The sequence below is a fragment of the Mustela nivalis genome (genome assembly GCF_964662115.1).
Source record: "Mustela nivalis genome assembly, chromosome: 5".
Taxonomy (NCBI): Eukaryota; Metazoa; Chordata; class Mammalia; order Carnivora; family Mustelidae; genus Mustela; species Mustela nivalis.
Window position 1 is genome coordinate 90,015,048 of NC_139024.1, and position 27,477 is coordinate 90,042,524.

The 27,477-nt window shown below is 40.9% G+C and overlaps 1 protein-coding gene and 1 pseudogene across 2 annotated transcripts in view; one reads left to right on the plus strand and one right to left on the minus strand.

The window, feature by feature from the left end:
• Positions 1-5,112: 5,112 nt before the first annotated feature.
• CDC5L (cell division cycle 5 like) overlaps positions 5,113-27,477 on the plus strand; it is a 53,534-nt gene continuing 31,169 nt past the window's right edge. Inside the window, exons 1-8 of the mRNA XM_082733204.1 lie at positions 5,113-5,461; positions 7,746-7,849; positions 9,637-9,798; positions 10,607-10,734; positions 12,260-12,359; positions 19,615-19,833; positions 22,263-22,407; positions 24,123-24,311. Coding sequence (XP_082589330.1) covers positions 5,417-5,461; positions 7,746-7,849; positions 9,637-9,798; positions 10,607-10,734; positions 12,260-12,359; positions 19,615-19,833; positions 22,263-22,407; positions 24,123-24,311 — 1,092 coding nt within the window. The 5' untranslated portion in view covers positions 5,113-5,416. The remainder of the gene's footprint in view (positions 5,462-7,745; positions 7,850-9,636; positions 9,799-10,606; positions 10,735-12,259; positions 12,360-19,614; positions 19,834-22,262; positions 22,408-24,122; positions 24,312-27,477) is intronic.
• LOC309865945 (small ribosomal subunit protein uS8 pseudogene) lies at positions 17,705-18,150 on the minus strand (annotated as a pseudogene). The gene has a single exon. The product of its transcript is annotated as a small ribosomal subunit protein uS8 pseudogene (transcript).

Here is a 27,477-nt window from a genome sequence, read left to right on the forward strand (position 1 = left end):
CTGGGCTGATTCTCTTGCCCGTGGGACACAAAGCTCACTCCCGTCCACAACAAAATCCAGAAAAGAAAATAAAACCAAACAATTTAGAAATGGAAAGAAAAAAGAGGTTGCCAACAGATTTTCTCAAATACATGCACTCCTGGAAAAAAGCAAATTTTTATGCTTCTGTGTGTTAAAATATAAAAAAAGTCAGTTGTGACCGCTTGTGTGGATGGATAATGGAGAACACAATAGAAATGGAAAAAGTGATTCTGCAGGAATTTCCAGATGGGATTATCTAAGTGGAATAGGAAACACTCTGCGTTGTCAGTTTTGGAGGGAAGAAGTCCTACACAGTAAAGGTATTAAGGAAACCAACTGAAGGACAGTTTCAGAAGGTGTATATTAACCTTTAGATTTCAAAGAGGTCTATGTAATTCTAATATATGGCTCTAAACAGAAGGAGATAGGATTAAAAAAAGAAGGCTATTGAATAATTGATCTTGAGTTGTAGTGCCACATTCCATCTCCTAGAAATCATTCACTGGATTTGGGGTACTCTGTGAGCACATCTGAGTGGCCAGGTCTTTCTTACTCCTCGGCATTGCCAACCACCAGCAGCTGAGGAGTTTCGCTGCTAACTTTGGGCAGGACATAAATCCACGTGCATGCATCTTTTGGTGAGACTAAGGCATAGACCAAAGGGCCAAGTGGGAAAAATATGTGGATGTCCTAGCTGTTCCAGTCCTTCTAGGCTCAAAAACGTTGGACCTTTTTTTTTTTTTTTTTTAAGACTTTTATTTATTTGACAGAGAGAGATCACAAGTAGAGAGAGAAAGAGAGAGGAGGAAGCAGGCTCCCTGCCCAGCAGAGAGCCCGATGTGGGACTCGATCCCAGGACCCTGAGATCACGACCTGAGCTGGAAGCAGAGGCTTAACCCACTGAGCCACCCAGGCAGCGCACGTTGGACATTTTAAGGCTTGAAAATACCCTTCACCCACTTTAGGTTCCTTGGTAAATAGCCTGAGTGTGCAGGTGTGCTTATGCATGTGTGTGTGTGTGTGTTCATTTCTTTAAATAACTGCAGCTTGCAGTCTTAATAGAAACAACTTGTACGTGACATTTCTAAGTGAATGCCTTAGAGTAACAACTTGACGTTGTATGCAAGGTATTCTAATTTTGGATCTTGGGAAAAATGAAAACTGGCTCTTGTGGCCTGGAGGGAATATTCTGTTTAGTGCTAGTGGCCCCGAAGTCCAAATAAGCTAAATGAAGACCATTCCAAGACTGTTTCTCCAGTCTCTGCACTCTCAGTTGCCAAAATATTAAGATATTAGGATGTTAAACTTCTACAATTCCACACACAATTTATGAATATTTTGTATAATTCTGCATTTCCAGAAATGAGTATCCAGTTGGATTAGACTGTTTTCTTTTGCTCGTAGGCATTTGGCCCTCAAAAGTTGGGCAGATGAAAGCCTTGTTTATAGGATTTGACTTGCTGAAGTATGTTAGAGCTGGAATTCCTCTAGATTATGCCAGTGACTGAGAGACTGGAAAATCAGGACAGAGTGATGCCTTGACCTGAAACTAAACAATGGGCTTGATGTGGAATGGTGTACCTCTTAGGGGGTCTACTGGCCATGTTCCCAGTGGGCTCTGAGAAAGGATGTGGGAGACCATTTGGTGTCCTTCCAATGCTGGGGAACTCTAGGAAGGATTATGGCTTGAGCCTATTCTAGGGATGTGGGGGCCCCTACTGACTTGAGGAGCCAACAGTGAGGCTCCCAAACCCGAACTTTGTAAGAAATACATCTGCGAGAAATAAACACTTCTTAATGTGCATGGAGGGACCCAGCCTCATATCAAGTGCAAAGCCAAAAGTCCCAGTGATTTGTCTTCCGAGGAAATGTATTTTGGTCTCGACCATCAAATATGGGAACAGTGTGGGGACAGCTTCCAGGAGTGATGGTGTGCACATGGCTCTGATCATCTGCTTAGAAATGTGTTCTTTTGTTTGGGTGCACTGTGGGTCAGAGTAAAAATTGGGGTCCTTTTTTTTTTTTTTTAAAGATTTTATTTATTTGACAGAGATCACAAGTAGGCAGAGAGGTAGGCAGAGAGAGAGGGGGAAGCAGGCTCCCCGCTGAGCAGAGAGCCTGATACGGGGCTTGATCCCAGGACCCTGGGATCATGACCTGAGCTGAAGGCAGTCACTTAACAGCCACCCAGGCGCCCCGCCTTCTTCTTCATATAGGGTTCCTCCTGTGTGTCAACGTCTCTTCTCTTCTTCTAAGGACACCAGTCATTGGATTAAGGTCCACCCTACTCTAGTATGACCTCATCTTAACTTGATTACATAAGGTCATGTTTACAGGTATCAGGGATTAGAACTTGGAACACATTTGTTTGGGGTGCACAATTTAACCCGTGACAGGGAGAGACAGATTTCTTCATCTTACAACATCTATACTGGCTTTGATTTTGGCAACTGTGTAAAAGAGAATGGACAGGGCACCTGGGTGGCTCAGTGGGTTAAAGCCTCTGCCTTCGGCTCAGGTCATGATCCCAGGGTCCTGGGATCGAGCCCCGCATCGGGCTCTCTGCTCCGTGGAGAGCCGGCTTCCTCCTCTCTCTCTGCCTGCCTTTCTGCCTACTTGTGATCTCTGTAAAATCTTTAAAAATAAAAAAAAAAAAACAAAAAAGAGAGTGGACAGAGCATGCTGCTTTTTTCAAATTCAAATAATTATTTTAAAAGCCTGTTTATTTTTAATGGTCTGTCCCCATGTAACCAGAGCTCTGAGGAACACATATGGGTGAATGAGAAGGAAGTGGAGTCTCTTTCTCATTAAGCCTCTGTCTGGAACTGATCATTTGCTTTCCTGAAGATCACAGTGACTGACTGTATAGTCTGGTTGCTTGATGAGGGCTGCTCGTTAAGGCTGCCATGCCAGAGATCCTTGGCAGCCCCTGGGGTGGCAATGGCCTCTTTGTAGGGGTCCTGAGTCCTGGCTGATGAGGTTGGAGTGACATAGTGGGGCTGCTGGCCAACCCATGCCATGTTGGAGGACAACTTTTTGTGTTCATGGCTATGCGGTCTTGTTTTAGACATCCTGGAACTGGCATGATGTTGCATTTTCTGAATCCCTAGATATGCAGTCTGCATAGTCAAGGGAGCCTTGGAGGACATTTGTCAGGGCTGCACCATCCCAGTGGGCAGGCTGTACAATGCATGCTCCTAGCGGGCACCATTTATGCTGTAGACATGGTTGATCTCACATTCATGTACCAAATCTTTTGTTTCCAAAAATCAGTATTTTGTGACAATTCTCCAGCAGGTGTTAATAAAGTGCCTTGAAGAAGAATCACCTTTTCCTAGTTGGTACAGAGGTTTACATGTAGGATAAAGGTGGTCCTGAGGAGGAGAAGCCATCATCATGGACACTTGTAATGGTAGATCTGAAACAGCTCTTGAGAGAGGATGGTCCAACTCTGATTTGTAGGAATCTTGGCTACAAATAAAAGAAACCCAACTCCAACTGGCTAAAGCCAGAAAGGGAACTAATCATAACTCAAGAACAGGGATGCACCTAAGATCGAGGAACATACTGGATTCAGGGACTCTGGCATAGTCAGGACCTACCTCTGTTGTTTTATGCCATCCTCTCTGCTGCTCTCAATGAATCGAGAACTTGCTTTCTTCTCTTCTTAGTCTACATCATACAGAAAAGTGGTGACAGACAACTCCTGGTGTCACATGTTAGAGATTCATTGGCCAGCAGAGAGACTGGCCTCTTCTAGGTTCCAGGGTTAAAATTCCTGGGGAGGAGACTTAATTGGCTCAGCTTTGATCAGATCAATCAAATGGCCAGTGTTGTGTGTGTGTGCGTGCCCGCGTTTTGTGTGTGTGTGTGTGTGTATGTGTGTGTGAGAGAGAGAGAGAGAGAGAAATATATACATATATAGAGAGAGAGAAAGAGGAAGAATGAGACATTGTAACCACAGTAACTGAGTGGATGATGGGAGCTGAGGTGGGTAGGAGATTCTACATTCTATAGAAGAGGTCACACATTCTATAGAGGAGCATTGTGAACAGAGGTCCAGAGACAGAAAATGGCTTGTCACTGGTCACAGAGCCAGTGGATAGCAGAGATAAGAGTGGACTGAGATCTTACCTGGACAAGTCTATGTGTCCTTCACAAGCCAACACTGCTTTCAACAAAGTAGTCATTTTATTGGTATAACTTCCCATTTCAAGGCAAAAAAATTTAACAAATATGTAATTAGAAGATTATGTAGCTTTTCCAGAAGAGGCAAATGAAGAAATAAAAAGAGAAAAGCATTATATAAATACTCAGATGTTTCTTAGTCCACTAAATATTTTCATACTTTCCAGGGTTGACACCAAGGGGATGTTTTGAAATGGCAAGAGACACTGAGTGAGGCCCTGGGAGGTAGAATGGCAGTTTGACAATCTCTACTTCATTGGGCTTTAGGTATGTTTCAATTAATTTGCCACCCAAATTTATGAGTTAGGCTTTAACCCCACTTTTCAGATGAGGATACTGAGATTCAGCAAGGTTGTTACCCAAGTTGATGGGAGAGCTAAGATTTGAATCCAACCTGAGTTTGTCTAATACCTGTCGATGATAATTCTTTAATATCAATCCGCATAGACTGTCAAGCGATGTATGACAAACTCTGACGAGGTATTTTTGCAGGTTTCTGGGACAATCACCGATCATCCGGTGTTGTCCTTCTTGTAACAACAGCTGCCACTTTCGGGCGCAGTTATGTATCAGATACTGGGCTAGGTTTATGATCCCATTTAATCCTGGGGACAACGCTATGAGGTTGCTATACTATTACCTCTATTTTACAGATTAAAAAAAATTAGGCTTAAATAAGCATTTTCCTTTTCCTGAGTATTTTGCGAACAAATCCCTATTGGTTAAATGCCTAATAAAATGCTAAATTAATAAATTAACAAAGCTTTTCTCAGAGGAACGGCGCCAATTCCGCACGCGTGATGTTCCCTCTCTTCGCCACTAGGTGACGTCACGATCAATTCCACCACAACCTTTTCTATTGAACGTTGCAGGTGATATCTCGCGAGAGCCGTGGTTTCCTCCAACCCGTTTTGGGCATGCGCGCGGCGCAAGGCGCTTTACCTAGAGGTGTTTGATGGTTTTCTGCCAGTCTTCCTAGAGCTGAGTTTTAACAAACAAGGCGCTGATTCCTTTCAGCAAACGGGTTCTCGCGATACTTGCTACTCTGCTTCCCCCACCCCCACCCCAGCCTTGCGCCTGCGCAGATCTCTTCAAACCAGAAGGTCGCGCTTGGAGGAAGTGGCAGCTTTAGGTCCCGTGGCCGTAGCGCCGTTACTACTTTTGTGAAGCTCCTCTCGGCCACTTGCCGAGACACCCCGCAGCCAAGATGCCTAGAATTATGATCAAGGGGGGCGTGTGGAGGAATACCGAGGTAAGTCCCCTTTTCCCGCCGTCCGCTGCCCTCCGCCCCCTTTGGCAGCTTTTGCGCACGCGCGCGGAGGTCGGGGAGGAGAGGAGGATGCCCTGCGGGGTCTGCATGGCGGGGCGGGGGGGGGGGCACCGCGGGGCGGACCCTCGGGGTCTTAATCTGGTGTCCCGCCCTGCGTTATCTGAGCACCCCAGGGACAGGGACTGTGATTTAATCGCTTGACGACGCGCGAGGCACATGTTAGGCCCTTACTGAGTATTTGTTGGATTGAGGACGCGCCCCCGCCTTGGAGGAACTCGCAGTGTAGAGGGGGCGGGGCAGAACAGCAGTGAGAGTTGGTAATCTGTTACACCCCCTTCCCTCAGCCCGGCCTGGGTGCCTCTCTGGTAACTCCAATGTAGAGAAGTGCTATGGCCACAACTTTGTTCCTTCGTTGACTTCCTTGCAGAGGGGAAGCAGCTGGAGTGCCAAGTCCAGAGCCCGTATATGCGCGCAACCTTCTTGTTATCTGTTATCAAGGCATAGCTTGTCTGTCGTCACCACAGATCCAAGGCCTGTCTTTTCCTGTCACTCCGCCTCAGCCAGAATAGAAGCCAGATAGGACAAACTGCGTACGGTAGTCTCTCTGCTTCCAGAAATGCAATGGATGATGCCAATGGCTGGCTGAAGGGCAGCGGCGAAGGAGTCAAATACTAATTAAGATTTTGGTGCAGTTTGTGTTCAGAGTGCACTGAATTTGTCAGTTTCGTGAGCACATTGTATCTTTTTACGCAGGATCTTTTTACTTCTTGTACCTTCTTGGAATGTTCTCCTCCTACTGCTTGACATCTTCCTGACCATCTTTCAAAACAGAAACTCTTGGAATTTTTGCTCAATCACTCTGTAAAAATAATTTACACCCCCAGTGGTCCCATGGCACCTCTTGCTTTACCCTTTTGCAAGCATCACATTCTCCTGTGTGATGCTGGTAAATTTCTTACCCTCTCAGAGCCTCAGTTTTCTAATGGGAATCTTCTTCGAGGATTAAATGAGTCAACAATGTAGAACAGTCTGGCACGAGGAGTCTTTCAGTAAATGCTAGTTGATAGCTCCTTTTTCCTAGCAGACAGCACTGCAAGAGGACCAGGTCTTGGAATCCTTAGAACCTAGGACTGTAACCAACATGAAATAGGTTGTTTGGCAGATGTTTGCATAATGAATCTAGTAGGGTGGATAACTGCTATATGTACTTAGTTGAAGATGTGTCTAAGTCTAGCAGTGTTGTAGCAAAATTAACATAAAATCTGTGACAACCTTGTCTCACAACTTGCACAGAGGGAAATAGACTGTTTAAATTTGAGAAGAGATGACTTCTGGAGGAGAGACAGATGTATAAAATCAAATAACAGTGGGATTCTTGTGTAGTGGCCAAAGCTCTGCAGTCTTTTTAAATCTCTGATGGGGGGGGGGGAGGGCGTTGTGCGGGCATGGAATGCGGTGGAATGTATTTGGTATGTATCTCAAGTTCAATGTGGAAAAAAGGCTAAAATGCCCCAAGTGCATTCATCTATTGCTCTATTATCCTTGGGATGGATCTATGGCGTACCCTTGGACTCCCCTGGAATTCGTGAATTCCATATCGGGTTGGTCCCCTGGTGAAACAGTAAATGAACTGACTGGTGTAACAGGGAAGAAATTCTTAATTCCTAGGTTAGACCTGAAATGTGGATTTTTGAGTCGAAGCAAGGGCTGTGGGACTAGGGAGAAAATGATATTTGTAAACTGGAGTGGAGAATGGATTCATTAGAGTCTTGACTTGCTTCTTGAGGCCTGGATGGGGCCCATTTCATTCTCTTGCTAAGTATGCAAGCCTGGTACCAGGTAGGTATTCAGGGAATGTTTTTGGAATGAATGAATAGATGATTGAGCTGTATCCTTTTGAGAGGATGACAGCCAAACATTGGAGAGTACTTTTTGTTAATCACTGCCAAGTAGGTTTTCTCAGATTGGGCTGTACTCCCAGTTTATTGGGGTGGGGAAGGGTTTGTGTATGAGGAAGTATAGCTGTCCTGCTGAGGGATTTTTTTTTTTCCTTAATTTTTTGCATCTTGCCAGTTCTGTTTTGTTGTTTGTTATTATAGTAAACGCAGTTTTTGTACTTTTCTCCCCCCCCTACCTAGTGTGTGTGTGTGTGTTTATGACTTTCTCTTTCTTCCTAGGAATCCTGTCAGAGTTCATTTAAATTTTGTCTTTACTCACTTGGAATTTTGTGATCGAATATATTGTTTTTCTTTGACAATTTTTTTAGGATGAAATTCTGAAAGCAGCGGTAATGAAATATGGAAAAAACCAGTGGTCTAGGATTGCCTCACTGTTGCATAGAAAATCAGCAAAGCAGTGCAAAGCCAGATGGTATGTACCACTTAATGAGTGGAAAGCAGAAAGCGACCTTAATTATGATGAGGAAAATGTCAGTTCTTTGAACCTTGCCAAAGAAAGCAGGCAGTGTGATAGAACAGAAAGTACGGAGTGGGAGATGGGAATTTAGATTTAAGCCTTAGCTGTCACTTGCTTCCTGTGTGATCTTAGGCAAGCCATTTTTCTGTCCCCTCTCTCCTGTCCCTGTTTTCTCCCAATTGGGATAATAATACTTGGTCTTATCTGATGGAAATATGAGGTTCAAACAAGTTAATGTGCTTGAAAGTGTTTCGTGAAGTGTTTAGTACAGATGGACCTCAGCTTCTAGGTGGATTGCGTTCCAAAAGTTTATAAGTTGATGTAGAACTTATTTTGCCGAAGAAGTTAATGATAAGTAATGGTTAAATTTTTAGGCTAGCTCACAGTTGAGTTTCCTTATTAATACAGTTGAAATACTGTTTGTTAAAAGATATTATTTATTTATTTCAGAGAGAGAGAGAGGGGCACAGAGTGTGAGGGCTCTTCCTCCAAACATGAAGAGGAGAAAGGGCAAGACTCCCTGCTGAGCAGGGAGCCTAGTTTGAGGTTTGATCCAGAGATTCTGGGATCTAGGGTCCTGAGCCGAAGGCAAACCCTCAACCGATTGAGCCACTCAGGTGCCCTTATAACAATTGAAATACTGTATATTTGTTACCTCAGAATATAACTTAACCCAGCATTGTACTTGTGGTGTCCCCTCTTAAGTCACTGGGTGGTGGGCACATTAAGCTCTTGGCATGAGTCATCTGGCCCCAGCCTTGACCCATGTGGTACTAGGATCATATTTTGGATTGTGCAAGAGTGATTTAATTTCCTAGGGACCTGGGTGGGAGAAAGGTTCGGAATCTAGAGAGTGGATCCCAAAGAGGAAGATGGTCCTCAGCCTGAAGAAGTTTTGATTTCTGCTTCTGTTAGTGGAGCTAAGCTCCTGACTTAATATTTAGTAAGGTTTGTATCCTGTTTGCCAGTTAAGTAAACTGGATGGAAAAGGTGTGTTGGGTGGTGTGATAGGGAAGATAGAGGATGGCATAGTAGTTTTACTAAAATTTAAAAACTCCACATAAAGCAGCATATGATGTTGGAAAGCATTTAGGGACTGTAAGTCAGATTCTTGAAGTAAGCCAGGGTGTTGTGGAAACTGAATCAAAGTATGAGACAGTGTTTTGAAAACTAGAAACAGTAAAAATGTGAGGTGTTATTGTCATATTTCACATAATTTCAAAATCTCTAATAAAAATGAATGAAAACAATTGATGAGAAGGCATATGATCATGTTTCCGTTGGGTTACCTTTTCACGCATTACTAATCTTGCATAATTTTCTTTTTTAAAGATTTTATTTATTTATTTGACAGAGAGAGACACATAGAGAGAGGGAATACAAGCAAGGGGATTGGGGGAGGGAGAAACAGGCTTCCTGCTGAGTAGGGAGCCTGATGCGGATCTTGATTCCAGGACCCTGGGATCATGACCTGACCCAAAGGCAGATGCTTAATAACTGAGCCACCCAGGTGCCTCCTAATCTTGCATAATTAAAATATAGTAGAATTTGGTGACTTAGAGAATATTGAATGGAGTCAAGTTAACCAAATAATGAACATTCTGTTGTGAACAAAGAAAAGCTTTCATAATCGAAGACTGGAAGCTTGTGTTTTCCGGACACTAGAGGTTAGCATATCTAATGTTTAAATAGGATATTCACATTAGGTGACCAGTTAATGTGTAACATGGTATCTTTAATAGGTACGAGTGGCTGGACCCAAGCATTAAGAAAACAGAATGGTCCAGAGAAGAAGAAGAAAAACTCTTACACTTGGCTAAGTTGATGCCAACTCAGTGGAGGACCATTGCACCAATCATCGGAAGAACAGCTGCCCAGTGCTTGGAACATTACGAGTTTCTTTTGTAAGTCAATTTCCAAAAACAGTATTAAAATGATCTATTTCTATTGAATGAGGCTGAATAAACTTTTAGCATGTTCTGTCTTTAAACATTTAGTTGCATATCTGTCTGAGTAAAGCCAAAGTAGCTAAAGCTATTGAATTACATACTCTTAAGTCTCATATGACTGATTAAAATTATATACTTGTTATATATGTGTGTGTGTATATATATTTATTTATTATTATTATTATTATTTTTTTGTTTTAAAAGAGAGAAATCACAAGGAGGTAGAGAGGCAGGTAGAGAGAGGGGGAAGCAGGATCCCTGCTGAGCAGAGAGCCTGATGTGGGGCTCGATCCCAGGACCCTGAGATCATGACCTGAGCTGAAGTCAGAGGGTTAGCTCACTGAGCCACCCAGGAGCCCCACTTGTTAAGTATTTTTTAAAAGAATAATTTAAACATGTTAGACACATAATATGTATTTATTCTAGAAAATTGGGGATGAAGTAGTAAAAAAGCAAATAATCACTACATTGCTGAGAGTTAACCAGAACATCTTGGTTTTTAAAAATTTCTTTATTTGTATGGCTTTCCTGCATTTGTGATTAAGGAGCTGCTTGGATTGTATTTCATAGTGAATGGAAATACTCATTGAAATTAGAGTTTTAATACTATCTCTTTCAGGTGAAGCAATAGTAGAATCACTTTATTTTGTGAATGCCTATCTGTTTGGTTTTTGAAAGAAAAGAATGTCAGTGCTAGGAAACCCAGTATTTCTAAGACTGTATGGTGTGATAGTGTGACAAACTGCTCTGGGCCTTTTTCTAGGGATAAAGCTGCACAGAGAGATAATGAAGAGGAAACAACAGATGATCCACGAAAACTTAAACCTGGAGAAATAGATCCAAATCCAGAAACAAAACCAGCAAGGCCTGATCCGATTGATATGGATGAGGGTGAGGAATTTATTTTTTTTGGTAACCATAGATTCCTCCAGTCTCTTTTTAACTCTTTGAGTTTCTTTCTAAGTTCCTCTGACTTTTTAGAACTGCAGTTCTGTCTGCAGTAGTTATTCTCTTTCTAAATGTGTCCAGTCTTCTGTGACAGAGTGATTGCTCTTTCTGGACAGTATGTCTTTAGCTTTTGATTTTTCAATTCATGTAATGAAGCAGCGTAATACTACTAGACAGATTTTCCAAAGGCTAGTGGTAAGCCCTTGAGGATTGTTTTCTCATTCCCATTCCATGAAGAGAGGTGGCAACAAGAAGACAGGAATTGGGGTTCCAGTTCTGTTAACTAATTTTACTTCAGGCGGGTAATTTAATTTTCATGAAAAGGCAGCTCTGCAATACTGAGAGGCCGACTCATGACCCCTTCTTCAGACATTGGATCAAGAATCAGAGGAACTGGATTTTAGACTCAACATCTGCCACTTACTAGCTATTTGACCTTAGTCAAGCTGTATAATCTTTGTGAGATTTGATTCTCTTTCCTGCCAGATAGAGATCTTACCCCACAGGGTTGTCGTGAAGCATTCAGTGAGTATTTGTTGAGATTTTAAAATTTAAAAGTTTAAAGGTAGTGGTTTCCACCTACACATTTGTCATTTGGTGAACTTTTAAAAAAACAGGTATGAGGGCCTCCACAGAAGACCTGAGTCAGTTAGCTGGAGCGTGGAGGGGGTAATTCTGGAATCTGAGTATTTTAAAAAGTTTCCTTGTGAGTCCACTGGACAGCCTTCTATAAGAATTGCTCTAAGGCATCAGTAATGAGATCTCTTTTACTGTGGGAGCCATGGAAATGTTTTGGAAGAGAGAAATAAAGGGAAAAAAGGTGTATCTAATGGGGATTATCAATTTCTTTATAATTAAATAGTAGTTGTTTACAATAGTTTTTCATGACTGGTGCTGTGCCAGTTGGCTGATGATAATGAAGGATATAATTATATGATAAATATGCTTTACCTGTTATATTTTACTTAGTTCTTCTCAGCATTCCTGTGAAATAGGAATTGTTACTCTCTTTTATAAAGAATTGTTATTTATTTATTTTTTTTCAAGATTTTATTTATTTATTTGACAGAGAGTAGGCAGAGAGGCAGGCAGAGAGAGAGGAAGGGAAGCAGGCTCCCTGCTTCGCAGAGAGCCAGGTGCAGGGCTCGATTGCAGGACCCTGGGATCATGACCTGAGCCGAATGCAGAGGCTTTAACCCACTGAGCCACCCAGGTGCCCCTTGTTATTCTTTTTTAATAGTTGATAAACATGCCCAGGGAGGATAAATAAATTATCCAGGGTCACATAGCTAGCAGGTAGCAGGCCTAGTTTTTAACTTCGGTTTTTCTGACTTCAAAACCCAAGCTATATCCATTACGCTATGCCATATAGTGATTACATTTGTGGTTTTTCTTCTAAGCAGTACAGTGTCTCTCACATACCTTGCTTCTGTTGGAGAACTTAGTTTTTCTTCTCTTATTTCTGAAGATGAACTTGAGATGCTTTCTGAAGCTAGAGCCCGCCTGGCAAATACTCAGGGAAAGAAAGCCAAGAGGAAAGCAAGAGAGAAACAATTGGAAGAAGCAAGGTATGGTTGTTTCCGTCTATAGTTGAATAATTAGTCTGTATATTTTTAGGCCCAGTAAAACTGTGATTTATCAACTCCATTGGGTAAGTAATAATTAGAATTGTCTAGTTCCAGTTTTGGTAATATACTTTAGTTCTTTATTTTGGAAAAGTTTTTTGAAGTTGATTTTTTTAAGTAATCTCTACATCCAATGTGGGGCTTGAACCCACAATCCTAAGATCAAGAGTTGTATGCTCCTCCAGCTGAGCCAGCCAGGTACCCCTATCTTTTGGAAAAGTCTTATTTCCCCCTTAACTTTTGCAGAATAGATACAGAGAAAAATGTAAAAAGTAAAAGTAAAACTAAAAAGATGTTATAAGAAGTAAAAGATGTTGGCAGAGGTAATGCCCAGATAGTCACTTGATATGTTAATTTGTTCTGTTACCATAGGAGAGCTACATTTGTTATAGCCATCTTGAAGTCAGATGGCTAGAGGATGCACAAGGCTATGTGACTTTTTGCATGACTGCCACTTAATCTTCTTGATTAGTGTTGTGCAGGCACTGGCTGTGAAATAGGAAACCTGGCTGAATGTAGAAGGAGTTAATGAGTCTTGAACCAAATTTTCAGGCTCTCATAGAAATTTTCATTTAAAAAGTGAGTGGAATTAAGTATTGCCGTGTGTTCAAGGTTTTCTCCACTTTCCCCTTCCTTTTTCCTTTTGGTTAGATCTATGATTGACATAATTTCTAATGGCCCAGAAACCAAGATGAAGTGGATAAAGGGAAAATGTTAATTGTAAAAAAGCTTACTAGCTTTTGGAATTTAGGCATTGGCATAACCTTCTCAGCCTGCACAGCTGCCTTTTTTGGTCCCCACACTGGGAAGTGCTTCTTTTTTTTTTTTTTTTTTTTTTTTAAAGATTTTATTTATTTATTTGACAGAGATCACAAGTAGGCAGAGAGGCAGGCAGAGAGAGAGAGGAGGAAGCAGGCTCCCTGCTGAGCAGAGAGCCCGATGCGGGACTCGATCCCAGGACCCTGAGATCATGACCTGAGCCGAAGGCAGTGACTTAACCCACTGAGCCACCCAGGCGCCCTGGGAAGTGCTTCTTGACTTGATGACTAGCATGGTGTTGATGGTTTCCCTGGTAATGACTTCAGAGTTCCAGATCCTGTGATGGAGGATTCTTTCATGCCTGAGGATGCTTGTTGGCATAGCTGGCCAAACTAGACCAAAATAGTTATGTAAAGGGGTATGACTGCCTGGAACAGTAAACAAACTAAGAGGAGATGCTCAGTTTTCTGCCCAGTTTTAGTCATTTTTCTCTTTTATACACTATTGAAGGTTAAGTAATGTGAGTAGAGTTGAAAAAAATTCACTTTTTCATTTTTGCCCATTGGTGTTTGGAGACCGAATATTTTGAGCCTTTTAACCATGGAGATTGGGCCAAGGATCCTTCTCTCTGAGTGTAACTGGTATCGCTTGCTTTAAATACTGTTTTGCAGATTGAAATTTATTTTATACTGTCTCATAGATTTTTTGTATAATTTATATATCTTAATAACCTGTATTGTACATATATCTTAAAATAGATTGATTTGTATGCAAAATACATTGCAGGCCTATTTCCTTTAATGCTAAATTACAGGTCTGTTTTAAAGCTTTTTATTGATTATGAAAGTAATACACTTTTTCTCCTGTGTTGTACTATTTTCTCTTTGGGGAATAGTTGATATAATGCTGAAGCTTGGTTTTATTCACTTAGCTTTATATTGTAAAGATTTTCTGATGTCATTTGAAGTCTTTATTTCCTGTATTTAAAGAATAAAATTACTTTGTAAATGTATCCTTGCAATCTTTCTTTCAATGCAGAGCTACATTTACATGTACATATACACACAGTAACATTTGTCTAAAATCAGGTCATATTATTGATGCTGTTTTGTTGAGAGGTTAGTTGGTAATCTTACTGGAGTTCATTGTAAGCCATGAAATCATCTTTCTCTTGCTGCTTTCAAGATTTACTCCTCGTCCTTGGCTTTTAGCATTTTTAGCACGATGTTTCTGTTGGCGCTCCCTTGTGTTTGTCTGAGTTGGAGTTTGCTGATCGTTCTGGGTGTATAGGTTCAGTAAATTTGGGGAATTTTCAGCCATTATGTTTTTGCATATTTTATTCTTCTTTTTCTCTCTTTTTTGGTATTGGTGTTGTGCATATGTTGGTGCACTTAATGATGCTCCATATTTCTGTGAGGCTCTGTTCCTGTTCCTGTTTTTTTTTTTTTTTTTAAAGATTTTATTTATTTATTTGACACAGAGAGAGACCACAAGTAGGCAGAGAGGCAGTCAGAGAGAGGCGGGGCTAGATCCTGGTACTCTGAGATCCTGACCTAAGCGGAAGGCAGAGGCTTAACCCATTGAGCCACCCAGGCACCTCTTTTTTTTTTTTTTAAGATTTTATTTATTTATTTGACAGAGATGACAAGTAGGCAGAGAGGCAGGCAGAGAGAGAGAGAGAGGGAAGCAGGCTCCTTGCTGAGCAGTAAATTCATAATTTCTTCTGTTGGTTCATATCTACTGTTGCCCCTCTAGTGAAGTTTTCTTTTTAGCTTTATACTTTACAAGTCCACATTTTATATTTGGTTCTTTTAAGTAATTCTCTTTAACGGTTTTCTCTTTGATGGCAATATTTTCATCTTTCCCTCCTTTGGTTTTTTTTTTTTTAATTAGTTTCCTTTTGTTTTTTGAACCTAAATGGCTCTGTTGATGTCAGATTTAGTAAAATCTGATGATCTGGTTGTTCGCACTGGCAGTTTCTGTTGCCAGATTTTTTTCTGGTGTATGGGTCATTCTTTCTTGTTTCTTTGCAGGTCTCAAATTTTTTTTGTTGGGAACTGGACACTTTAGATGGTATATTGTAGCAATTTTGGGTACTGTGTTCTCCCCACCCCTAACTTACTATTATTTGTTTGTTTAGCGAAGTGTCTTTCCTTCCCTCCCCTCAGAAATGTCAAGCCTCTGATGTTGCTCCTTATGGGGGGTATAGTCATGGGTATGCCCACAGTCATCCTGGGATGATACAGGTTTTTTTTTTCAAAGATTATTTATTTATTTATTTGACAGAAATCATAAGGCAGGCAGAGAGAGGAGGAAGCAGGCTCCCCGCTGACCAGAGAGGCCGATGGGGGGCTTGATCCCAGGACCCTGGGATCATGATCTGAGCTGAAGGCAGAGGCTTTAACCCACTGAGCCACCCAGGCACCCCAGGGATTATACGGTTTTTACCATACTTCTTTGACATCTTTTTCCCTGGCTATATCCATCTTTTAAACTCTGTTAATTGCCCACTGATTGCTGTATTGTTTTCAGCAATGTCGTGGGGCATAAATTTCCCCACAAACTCATGCAGTTAAATTTGGGCTCCTTTGAAGGGATAGTTTCAGAGGTCAGTGTTTGCTATTTGTTCTGACCCTAGGAAGGCCCTCCAATTTTTCTCTTCCTTGGTTCTCTCTGGGAAACTAGTGGGCCTGTAGTTTAGCCTGTATCTTCAGTGAATCTACCAAACTTCTCAGTTACCTCTCACATGTTCCACTGTTTTTGAGGGTGCGCTTAGGCGTGAACATTTTCTCCATACTCTGACAAATGAAGTCAGTTTCTTTTGGGGGGAGATTTGGAGTTCTCTGTTCTACCCCTGGGCTCGCAGTGACATACCGCCATAGGAGCTGGATGCTTTGTGTGGGCAGCAGCTGCAGGTCTCCATAGCTTGTTTCTCCTACTGTGGAAGCCTCATCTCACAGGCTGGGGCAAGGACTATTTACTGGAGCTCCAGTATTCTTAGGAGCATTGTGCCCTAAAATAGAGCCTCTGACTGGGCAGAAGAAAGAAGTCGTCCTGGGTCAGGGCAACTCTTGTTGGAATTTATCCTCTACAACAGGTTTTTGGAAGGCAGGATGGGACTTGGTGATGTTCTGTCCCTGCTCGAATGAAAGCCCGCCTATTGGGAACTGGAGCGGGAAGAGAACCCTGTGTCTTTGGCTGCATCAGCATGGAATAGCATTTCTATCTCCCAGAGCTGAGAGGGGGTGAGAGAAGAGAAAGTGGGTCTTAATTCAGCTGCCACAGACTCTTACTTTTTTTAAATCGAGTTTTACTAGATTGGTAGCCGGGGCGCAGGGGGGAAAAGCACCCGGCGCCGGGTGTCCCAAACCTACCAGGTTCCGCCACTCGCTGCGACCAAATCCAAATGCAGAGACAACTGGTGATGGAACAAGAAAAGTATTTCGATGAGGCCACCACCGGGGGGGACCATGGACTAGCATCTCAGAGACTGTCTCCAAAGTGCCAAAAATATTTCCAGGTTTTTTGGAACAAAGGTCAGTGGGTACCTGCTTGCTACCCATGGGCAGCATGGGCAGGTCAGTCACTGTCTTGGAGTCAATCATGCAGCGTCTCGCTGGCTCGGGGTAGTCCTTATTGCTCGAGGGGATAGTTTCTGTTCCCATCAGGGGTTGCTTTGCTTCCAGGGTCTTTTCCTGAGTTAAGAGATAAGTTGGAAAAAATAACTTAATCAGTTAGAAAGTACAGACTAATATCACCCTGGGCGTAGTTGAAATCCTCTTTTAGATTTTCTTGAATAAATGTTTCTTCATGTACTGTATCTCCTTAGGATCCTTTCCAGAGACTTAAATATTTTTCCTTTCAAAAGACTTTTAAACGTTTTTTTCTTATTTTTGTCAGTATATAGAAGTGGCTTCCAGCATGAGGCTCTGCATACTGATTTCTCCCATTGATAATTGTAGATAACTTTTCTCATCATTAAATCATTAAAATTATAGTGTCATGGGAAAGTACAAAAAAGTAAAGGTGAAATAAAATTCCAACTTTTATTTTATTTATTTATTCATTTTTAAAAGATTTTATTTATTTATTTGTCAGAGAGAGAGCACAAGCGGGCACAGTGGCCCGCAGAGGCAGAGAGAGAAGCAAGCTTCCCGCTGGTCAAGGAGCCCGATGCGGGACTCGATCCCAGGACCCCAGGATCATGACCTGAGCCGAATGTGGCGGCTTAACCGACTGAGCCACCCAGGTGTCCCAAAATTCCAACTTTTAGTGATTATTACTGTTAATATTTTGGTGGACGTGTTTTGTATCTTATGTGCATATGTTCACTGATAGATACGCATGTACTTTTTACACGTTACTCTGTAATATGTGAACTTGGTAACATTTTTGACACACCAGTATGTTTGAAAATTTCTGTGGCAGAGTAGATTTATAGGTTTTTTTAAAGGTTATGCAGATAACCTATATAATAACCTATCTTACAGCTATGCAGTAAATTTTTTTTTTTTTTGGTTCACTGAGGCATTTTATTTGCATGTGTGTATTATATCCCTAGAAAAAGAATCCCAGGATTTTCCCTCCTGTGTGTTTTCGTTTTGCTTCTTCATGGTCCATGATGCCAGCTGAGGTTGTCAGTACAATGAAACCAAACTGGCGGTATGGGAGCAGGTTATTCTGCCATTTTTCTAGATCTTTCAGCTGTACATCAAAATCTGGGGCTGATCACTCCACACTTGTTCAACCTGCCTCTGAGGTTCACAACAATCTTCCCTGCTCTGTAATCATCAGTGATTACAGATTCGTCAATGTAACCGTGCTTCATCATCACAGTGAGAAACCGGACGATGACGTCAGAGCACGGTCTAATAAGAACCTGGCATTTGCCTCTCTTTTCAGCATTGTTGATGCTCTTGAGAGCATCTGCCAGGACATTCATGCGCACCATTATGGTGGCAAAGAAAGATGGCAGAAAGAGCTCAGTAAATCCTCTTAACTAATTTCTTATTATTGGATGTTCAGATTGTGTCCAGTTATTAGCTAATAAACAGTGCTTAGTGAAGTCTTATAGCTAAGGCCTTGTTCATGGTGTTTATTTCTTTTAGGCTAAAGACTGAGGAGTGAAATTTTTGGGTTAAAAAAAAAGGGTGAGAAACTTTAAGGGTTTTAATGTGTATTTCCAAATTCTCTTTGGGGAGAGCTATACCAGTTTACTTTCCATTACCAGGATGGGTGACTGTCCATTTTTTGCATACTTGCCATTAAAACAAAGAACTGAACATTTAATGAGTTATGCAGAATTGGTACTTGATTTGATTTATGATTCTTAGTTATGTACACCTTTTATCATTTTGGCTATTTGCATCTTTTTCCTTAGTGAACTATTTATTTCCTTCTGCTTTTTTTCCTCCTTAGGCTACATTAAAAAAAAAAAAAACAAAACCTGCATAGATTCTTTATATCTATCTAACCATTGCCTATATATATATATATATATTTTTTTTTTTTTTTAAAGATTTTATTTATTTATTTATTTGACAGAGAGAGAGAGAGATGACAAGTAGGCAGAGAGGCAGGCAGAGAGAGAGAGAGAGGGAAGCAGGCTTCCTGCTGAGCAGAGAGCCTGATGTGGGGCTCGATCCCAGGACACTGAGATTACAATCTGAGCTGAAGGCAGAGGCTTAACCCACTGAGCCACCCAGGCGCCCCAACCATTGCCAATACTAATTGCAAATGTTTTTTCCTGTTATTTTCCTGTTAATTTTGTTCCATGATTAAAAATAAATAGTGCTGGGGCGCCTGGGTGACTCAGTGGATTAAAGCCTCTGCCTTCTGCTCAGGTCATGATCCCAGGGTTCTGGGATTGAGCCCCACATTGCGCGCTCTGTTCAGGGGGGAGCCTGCTTCCTCCTCTCTCTCTGCCTGCCTCTCTGCCTGCTTCTGACCTCTCTCTCTCTCTCAAATAAATAAATAAAATCTTAAAAAAACAATACTGCTATAGAGATACAAAACTTGAAATTCAAAGCTATTGGGGCAGCTGCCTGGCTCAGTTGGTAGAATATGCAACTCGATATCAGGGTTGTGAGTTTTTAAGCCCCATGTTGGGTATAGATATTACTTAAAATCTTAAAAAGAAATAGAAAGGTATTGATCTTTATCTTTGCTCTTTAATTTATATCAGGTGAATACATTCCCGTCCAGAGATCAGACACACATATTTACTCGTAGTTCCTTCTGGTTTGTCTTTTTGCTTTCTTTTTGTTTGTGTGTGTAACCTTTAAGTCAAAAGGGTTCCAGTCTTCAGTGTTTTGGTAATGGTGTCAGATGAGGATTTAAATAAATATTTCATCCCCAAATAACCAAATAGTTTTCTTAGGATGATCCATCCCTTCCCTATGGTATGTAATTTTCAAAGTGATCTTGTCTTTTTCTTCAGGCGTCTTGCAGCCCTCCAGAAGAGAAGAGAACTTCGAGCAGCTGGCATAGAAATTCAGAAGAAGAGAAAAAAGAAGAGAGGAGTTGATTATAATGCTGAAATTCCATTTGAAAAAAAGCCTGCTCTTGGTTTTTACGATACTTCTGAGGAAAACTACCAGGCTCTTGATGCAGATTTCAGAAAATTAAGACAACAGGATCTTGATGGGGAACTAAGATCGTAAGTTGCCTTTCTGATTTTGAAAATGAAAAAGTAAGGGTGCCTGGGTGGCTCAGTGGGTTAAGCCTCTGCCTTCAGCTCAGGTCATGATCCCAGGGTCCTGGGATCGAGCCCCACATCAGGCTCTCTGCTCAGCGGGGAGCCTGCTTCCTCCTCTCTCTCTGCCTGCCTCTCTGCCTACTTGTGATCTCTGTCTGTCAAATAAATAAATAAAATCTTTTAAAAAAAGAAAATGAAAAAGTACAGTAGGAATTTTACAGAGGGCCATGCATTGTCCTTGTCAGAGCCAAGTTTTTATGGTTCAGGACAATGTGGCCTACATAGTGTTTTTATTTATTTACTGTGTTCACCTGAGAAAACCAGTGACCCTTGCTGTCATGTTTTTGGCACAGAAGGCTCTTTGGCTCTCTTGAAATGTCAGCATTTGGCTCTTAGTGTACTGTCTGCTCACTGAGTCACCATCTTAACATTTATGTACATTTGTGAACGGGTTAGTTATTTTACTAATGGCCTGAGGCATCTGTCAAAGTCTGGCCTGGTTCTTTTTGTCTTTTCTAGTGAAAATTCTGACTTGTTTTTCTTCGAATTAAAAGAAGAAAGTTACTGATGCATACCTAAATCTTTTTAACTAATGGGGATAAGTGTATTTATAAATTGTCTAAGGGTGCAGAGGATTTTGCCCATTTTTAAAAAAATTTCTTATTTTTTTTATAAACATATAATGTATTTTAGCCCCAGGGGTAAAGGTCTGTGAATTGCCAGGTTTACACACTTCACGGCACTCTCCATAGCACATACCCTCCCCAGTGTCCATAACCCTACCACCCTCTTCCGAACCCCCTCCCCCCCAGCACCCCTCAGTTTGTTTTGTGAGATTAAGAATCTCTTAGGGTTTGTCTCCCACCCAATCCCATTTTGTTTCATTTATTCTTTTCCTACCCCCCAGGATTTTTCCCATTTTAAGGGATTTTTAGGGTTTCTTCATTCTTGCATCTGAATATTACAGCTTTTCTGATTGTCAGAGAGTTTTAGTTTTCTGCTACCTCACTGACGTTCCATTTTTGATGAAATGAATTGATACTAAATGACAGATGTCAGGCACTGTAAAACAGGATTTTCTGGGATGTACTCCATTATATTTATTTCCCACATTAAGACGTTGTTTGAGGTAGCCTGTGCAAATGAAGAGGTTGAAGTGGGAGCAGATCATCTGGAAGAGGCTACCATGTTGACAGGGAAGGGGCATTCTTAGAGCTTTCAAAGGTGGCCTTGAGCCTGATGTTTGTATCCAATTGTCAGGGCTTAAATATCCTTTAAAAGTTTTTGTGAATTAAAAAGAATCATAATGGGGGCGCCTGCGTGGCTCAGTGGCCTCTGCCTTCAGCTCGGGTCATGATCTCAGGATCCTGGGATCAAGCCCCACATCAGGCTCTCTGCTCAGTGGGGAGCCTGTTTCCCCCTCTCTCTCTGCCTGCCTCTCTGCCTACTTGTGATTTCTCTCTCTGTCAAATAAATAAATAAAATCTTAAAAATAAAAGGATCATAATGAAAAAGAAAGAATCATAACAAACAATTGAAGAACAGATCTTTATTTAATTTATTTGACAGACAGGGGTCACAAGTAGGCAGAGAGAAGGGGGAAGCAGGCTCCCCGCTTAGCAGAGAGCCCGATGCGGGGCTCGATCCCAGGACCCTGGAATCATGGCCTGAGCCGAAGGCAGAGGCTTTAATCTACTGAGCCAGCAATGCACCCCGAAGAACAGATTTTTAAAGATTTTGTTTATTGAGAGAGAGAGTGAGAGCAGGAACCAAGGGAGAGGGACAAGCAGACGCCACAGTGAGTGGAGCCCTCCTCGGGGCTTGATCCTGTAACCCTGAGATCATGACCTGAGCCGAAATCAAGAGTCAGATGCTCAACTCACTATACCACCGAGGTGCCCCAAAGAACAGTTTTAAAGAGAAATTTAAAAATTCAGTGTTTTAATCCCATCCTGTTCATATAATTAATTCCCATTTTGTATGCTTGTAACCTTCATTTTTGTATGCGCATATACGTACTTTTGTAAGAATATTATGATGTAGGAGTAGTTTTGTTTTTGTTTTGAAATTATACATAACATTTTGCTTATCATCATAGTCTTGTATAGGCTTAATGTTTGGTACCTGATTTACTCAGTACTATATCTTATTTTCTTAATAATTGTGTTTCAATTCTAAGTCACATTCCTCTCGAGTATAGTGGGTAACTGGATGGTATAGGGCACAACTTAATGTATTTGGATTTTGTCTTTTTATCTTTGATTTTCTTAGGAATGGGATTATTTGGTTCAATAATTTGTTTAATAAGTGTATGAGTATTTATATGACTTTTGCTGTTATTGATTATATGTAACTTTACAAAATCTCTTACCTACTTTGATTCATGACAGTGAAAAAGAAGGAAGAGACAGAAAAAAAGACAAGCAACATTTAAAAAGGAAAAAAGAATCTGATTTACCATCAGCCATTCTTCAGACTAGTGGTGTTTCTGAATTTACCAAAAAGAGAAGCAAACTAGTACTTCCTGCCCCTCAGGTAATCTGTTAAAGCAGTTTTTCATTGTGTGAACTCATATCTTTATTATTTATTTAGTAAGGTATGAGGGTTTATGTGCCAGGTTTTTCTTAGGCATTGGGTGCCCTTAAGAAGTTCACAGTGTAAGAGGTGAACCACATAAAAATAAGTCTTTGTGATATAGTATGATAAATAAGTAACAGTTTTTCTGTACAAATTGTTGTATCAGGCCTTAAACTGTTCTTGTGATGGTTTAGTAAGTAAGTGTCTTAACAATTTGCAAAGAGGTTAGCACTCCTGGACTCTTATTGTAGCTCACTAGTGTAAAGGTAATATTTGGTTTTGTGGACTTTAGGCTGCTTTCCTTTTTAAAGATTTTATTTATTTGAGAGAGAAAGAGAACATGTGCTCGCATGAGCATGAGTTGGGGGAGGGGCAGAGTGGGAGGTGGAGGGGCAGAGTGGGAGGTAGAGGGGCAAGCAGACTCTACTGAGCACAGAGGCCAGTATGGGGCTCTTTCTCACAACCCTGAGATCATGACCTGAACTGAAACCAAGAGCCAGAGGCTTAACCAATTGTGGCACTCAGGCACCCCCCTCACCCCTTTTTTAAGGTAGGCTCCAGTACTGGGCTTCAACTCATGGCACTTAGATGAAGAGCTGAGCTGAGATTAAGAGTCAGGTCCTTAACCATGTAGCCACCCAGGCATGCCTAGGGTGCTTTCTTTTAGGGTGTGTCTTATTGTGTCATACTTTTCTTTTTGGGACAACACTGTGAAAATTAATGTGGGAGCTGTGGAGAAGAGAGAAAGAAACATACCCTCATTCCGCTTATCCAGGCTCTCTTCCTTTGACTTAATTATAGTTGATCAAAACTATGGGAGTTATGAATAAGCTCTAGTTTTATTTTGAGTTGTACAGTACCGTAGAATTGGGTGGTTTAGTGGAGCAGAGAGATGGAACTAAGGGGATGGAAGAGCTTTCTCCAGTTGATGTGCTGGCTGCATCTACATGAAATTCTTGGGTATAAATGTGACTGACATAAGTTTCTCAGATGCTGCCATTCCAACCAGGGATACTTTTTAAACTAAGAGTTTGCCTATAACTTTTTTTCTTAGCTCTCTAGGATGTTTATTTTTGTAAAATTACTAAGATAATGCTTTTAGATTTTTCTCCAGGATCTTGTGGCTCAGGGGACTCTGATTTGTTTTTAAGATTTTATTTATTTGGCACACAGTGGGTCAGGGAGAGAGCAGGCACAAGCAGGGGAAGCAGCAGGCAGAGAGGGAGAAGCAGACTCCCTGCTGAGCAAGGACCCTGATATGGGGCTCGATCCCAGGACCCAGGCACCTGCTTAACTGATTGAGCCACCCAGGTGTCCCAGACTCTTTTAATTGGCTTTCATTCCGCCCCTCCCTCTGACAGTTTTATAAAAACATGAATCTTTTACATTCTTGGTATATTAGTATGTTAGTTGTTTTGAAAGAATTTCGTTATGGAAATATAAAACTTTGCAGCTTGATAGTATATTGTATATGGAATTTTCCCCTATATTATGTAGGAAAGACTTAAAAATTTTATCATAGAAATTTTCAAATTGACAGTTAGTTAAGAAAGTAGTACCCCTGTGTACTTATCACATAGCTTCAGCAGTTCATCTTTTTGGAATGTGTGAGTTTTAAAATGTGTTACTCTCTGGCTAAAATTGCTGCATGGCTAATAACTGTGTCTTTTTAGATTTCAGATGCAGAACTCCAGGAGGTTGTGAAAGTAGGCCAAGCAAGTGAAATTGCACGTCAGACTGCTGAGGAATCTGGCATAACGAACTCTGCCTCCAGTACTCTTTTGTCCGAGTACAATGTCACCAACAACAGCATTGCTCTTAGAACACCTCGCACACCAGCTTCCCAGGATAGAATTCTGCAGGTAAGCTGTCATATAGTAGTGTGAGCCTTTTACCTGTAATCCTTGAAAATGTCAGAAGGAGAATGGTATGTGATTTGGTTTCTTTAAGGGTAAACAGTTTGAAACTGAGTCCTGAATGCATAGATTCTAGAGATTTTATTAGGGAAGCAAAATTAGCAGATTAATTAGGTGGTTTCATTTCCACATTTATCAATTCATAGGGTTGTTCCCCGCCCCCCCCCCCCCGCAGCCAGCTCTTCCTCCTTCATTAATCTTTAGTATCTGTTAATAAGGCACAGCATTTTAAAATTTCACAGTGCCTAGCAATCTTAGAAAGCTAGTGTATGTAGTTTTTTGTTGTTGTTTTTGTTTAAATTTAACAGTCAGTATTGGTCTCAGGAGTTGTAATAGTGATTTTTATTTATTGATTTTTATTTATTTATTTATTTTAGAAAAAGATTTATTTATTTGACAGAGATCACAAGTAGGCAGAGAGTCAGGCAGAGAGGAGGAAGCATGCTCCCCGCTGAGCAGAGAGCCCGAAGCGGGGCTTGATCCCAGGACCCTGAGATCATGACCTGAGCTGAAGGCAGAGGCCTTAACCCACTGAGCCACCCAGGCGCCCCTATAGTAGTGATTTTTTAAACTTCCTTGGATTTCTGTACTTAGCTTGGGACAGGCTGCCATCAGTACCTTCCCTCTCTGTCCTAAACACATAAGGTGTACGCTCTGTGTGTTCTTAGGGAGTTTATATGTCAGAGAATAGATAAACCTAACAAAACACTTGATTACTCTTACATCTCATTTCCTCTTCTCTGATAGCCAGAAATAGAATTATTTATTTATTCATTCATTCATTCATTCATTTTTTAGACAGTGAGTGCAGGCAGGTGAGGTATGTGGAGGGGCAGAGGGAGAGAGAGAGAGAGAGAATCCTGAGCCCTGATGCAGGACTTGATCCCACGACCCTGAGATCATGACCTGGGCTGAAATCAAAAGTCGGATGCTTAACTGTGCCACCCAGGTGCCCCCAGAAATATAACTTTAAGGTCTCGATTTGGTGTCAGTTCTATAAACTTAAAAAGAGGAAAGGTTGTGTTCCTCGTTGTTTGCTCTCTAGAGGCACCAGTTGCAGCTATTGGTTTTTACCATTTTACTACTAGGACACTTACAATTTACTGACTTATTTTTAGTTCTAGCCATATTTCCACTTGGGAATTTGAACATTTGGCTCTCACGCCCTCTTCCTCTACCATGCATATGCACTCTTTTTCCATGCCTTCATATTTCATTATGGTTACATCATAATTTTGGTTAGCTCTGTATCATAGTTTACTTTATGACTGTGTAAACCCAAGTGTGTTACTGAACCTATGAAGTGCCTAATAATTACTATACTGCTAATAATTATTATACATTATTAGTTTTTCTTTGAGTTAATACGTATTCAGATGCTGAGTTTTTTGATTACTTATCAGGAATTCAACTCTAGATTTGATACTATCTCTGTAAATTTCCTATAATCTGAACAAATTTAGATATTCTTAGCTTTTTGAAGAAGTCTTTCCCAGAATTTCTGAATGTTCTATTCTGGACTGATTACTCTTTATAGATCTTGTTAACAGCTTATTCTCTTGATTTCCTGGCACCTTAGAAAGTCTGTTGGATCGCCTCTTCCCTGGCTCCTATGCCTTTGGTTTTCTTGGTTTATGCCCTTGTTAGTGAAGCATTTCCTTTAGTAACTTTCTGAGGATGGTTTCATGGCAGATGGAATTTTTAAGACCTTGCATATCTATAAATTATGTTCTATCCTCTTAACTGATTGATAGTATAACTGGGTGTAGAATTCCAAATTGAAATTTTTTCTTTTTTCCCCCCTTTTTAAGTAAGCTCTATACCCAGTGTGGGGCTTGAACTCATGACCCTGAGATCAAGAGCTACGTGCTCCACTGATTGAGTCAACCAGGCACTCCCAGATTGAAGTGGTTTTTATTTACAGTTTTGAAGGCTGTGCTCCTGCAACTTCTGGGCTTTTATTATAGCTTTTGAGCACCTGTGTCACTTAGGTTGTTAATAGCGAACCGCTTTTTCTCTTCCTCTGGAAGCTTATATGATCATCTCTTTTTCACATGCATATTTCTTGGTGTGGGTCTGTTTGTACTGTACTAGGTACTTGGTGCATCTTTTCATTCATGGCTTTTGATTCTGGGACATTATTTTGAAAATTTTTGTTCCCTCCTTTCTTTGGTATTTCCCTTTTTATGAACCTTAAATTTTCTTATTCCTCTCTGGTCTTCTGTTTTAATGGACTTTTTGGTTTATTGTTAGGAGATTTTCTGAATTTTATCTTTGTTCAGGTTTTGAATTTTTATTTTCACATTTTAGTTTCTAAGAGCTCTTTATTTAATGAATATTTTGTTTTCTTACTTTGAGGCTATTAATGATGATTTTGTTTTTGTAAGTTTTCTTTTCCTTGAATAGTATTTAAGTTTCTTTGGTCTCTGTTTTTCATATTAGATGTTTTCTCAAATATCTTTTCATCTTTAGCTCTCTGCCTGTATCTAAGGGTTAAGGCCTGACAAAAGTAGACTAGAAGCTCCTTGGGTATGGGTAAGGCCTTCTTGATTCCAGGCTGAACTGGCTAGTGGAGTTTCATTGGCAAAATCTGTTCTTTTCTTTTTTTTAAAGATGTGTTTATTTGTTTTAGAGAGAGCTCACATGCACAGGGGGAGGAACAAAGGGAGAGGGAGAGAATCTCAAGCAGATTTCCTGCTGAGTGTGAAACCTGATCTGGGGTTAGTCTCATGACCCTGAGATCATGAGACCCTGAGATCATCGCCTGAGCCGAAATCAAGAGTTGGATGCCCAACCTACTGAGTTACCCAGGTGCCCATCATTGGCAAATTCTTGATGTCAGTATTTCTACATCTTTAGTTTTGGGTTAGGTTCCTGAGAGAAGTGGCTTCCAATCTCCTTCCCAGAGGTATAAAGCTGGCCAGCCTTTTGAGAGCCTAGTTGAGGAAAAGTGTTTTTTATTTGGACGAGCAAAAAGAACACACACAGGGCCTTGATAATGTGAAATTCATGTTTTTTTCCATGAATATGAACCAACAGAGTAATGGAATAAGCCTGTCTCTTGTTATCTTCATTTTGCATCAAAACTTACTGGCTTAAAACATTTCATTGT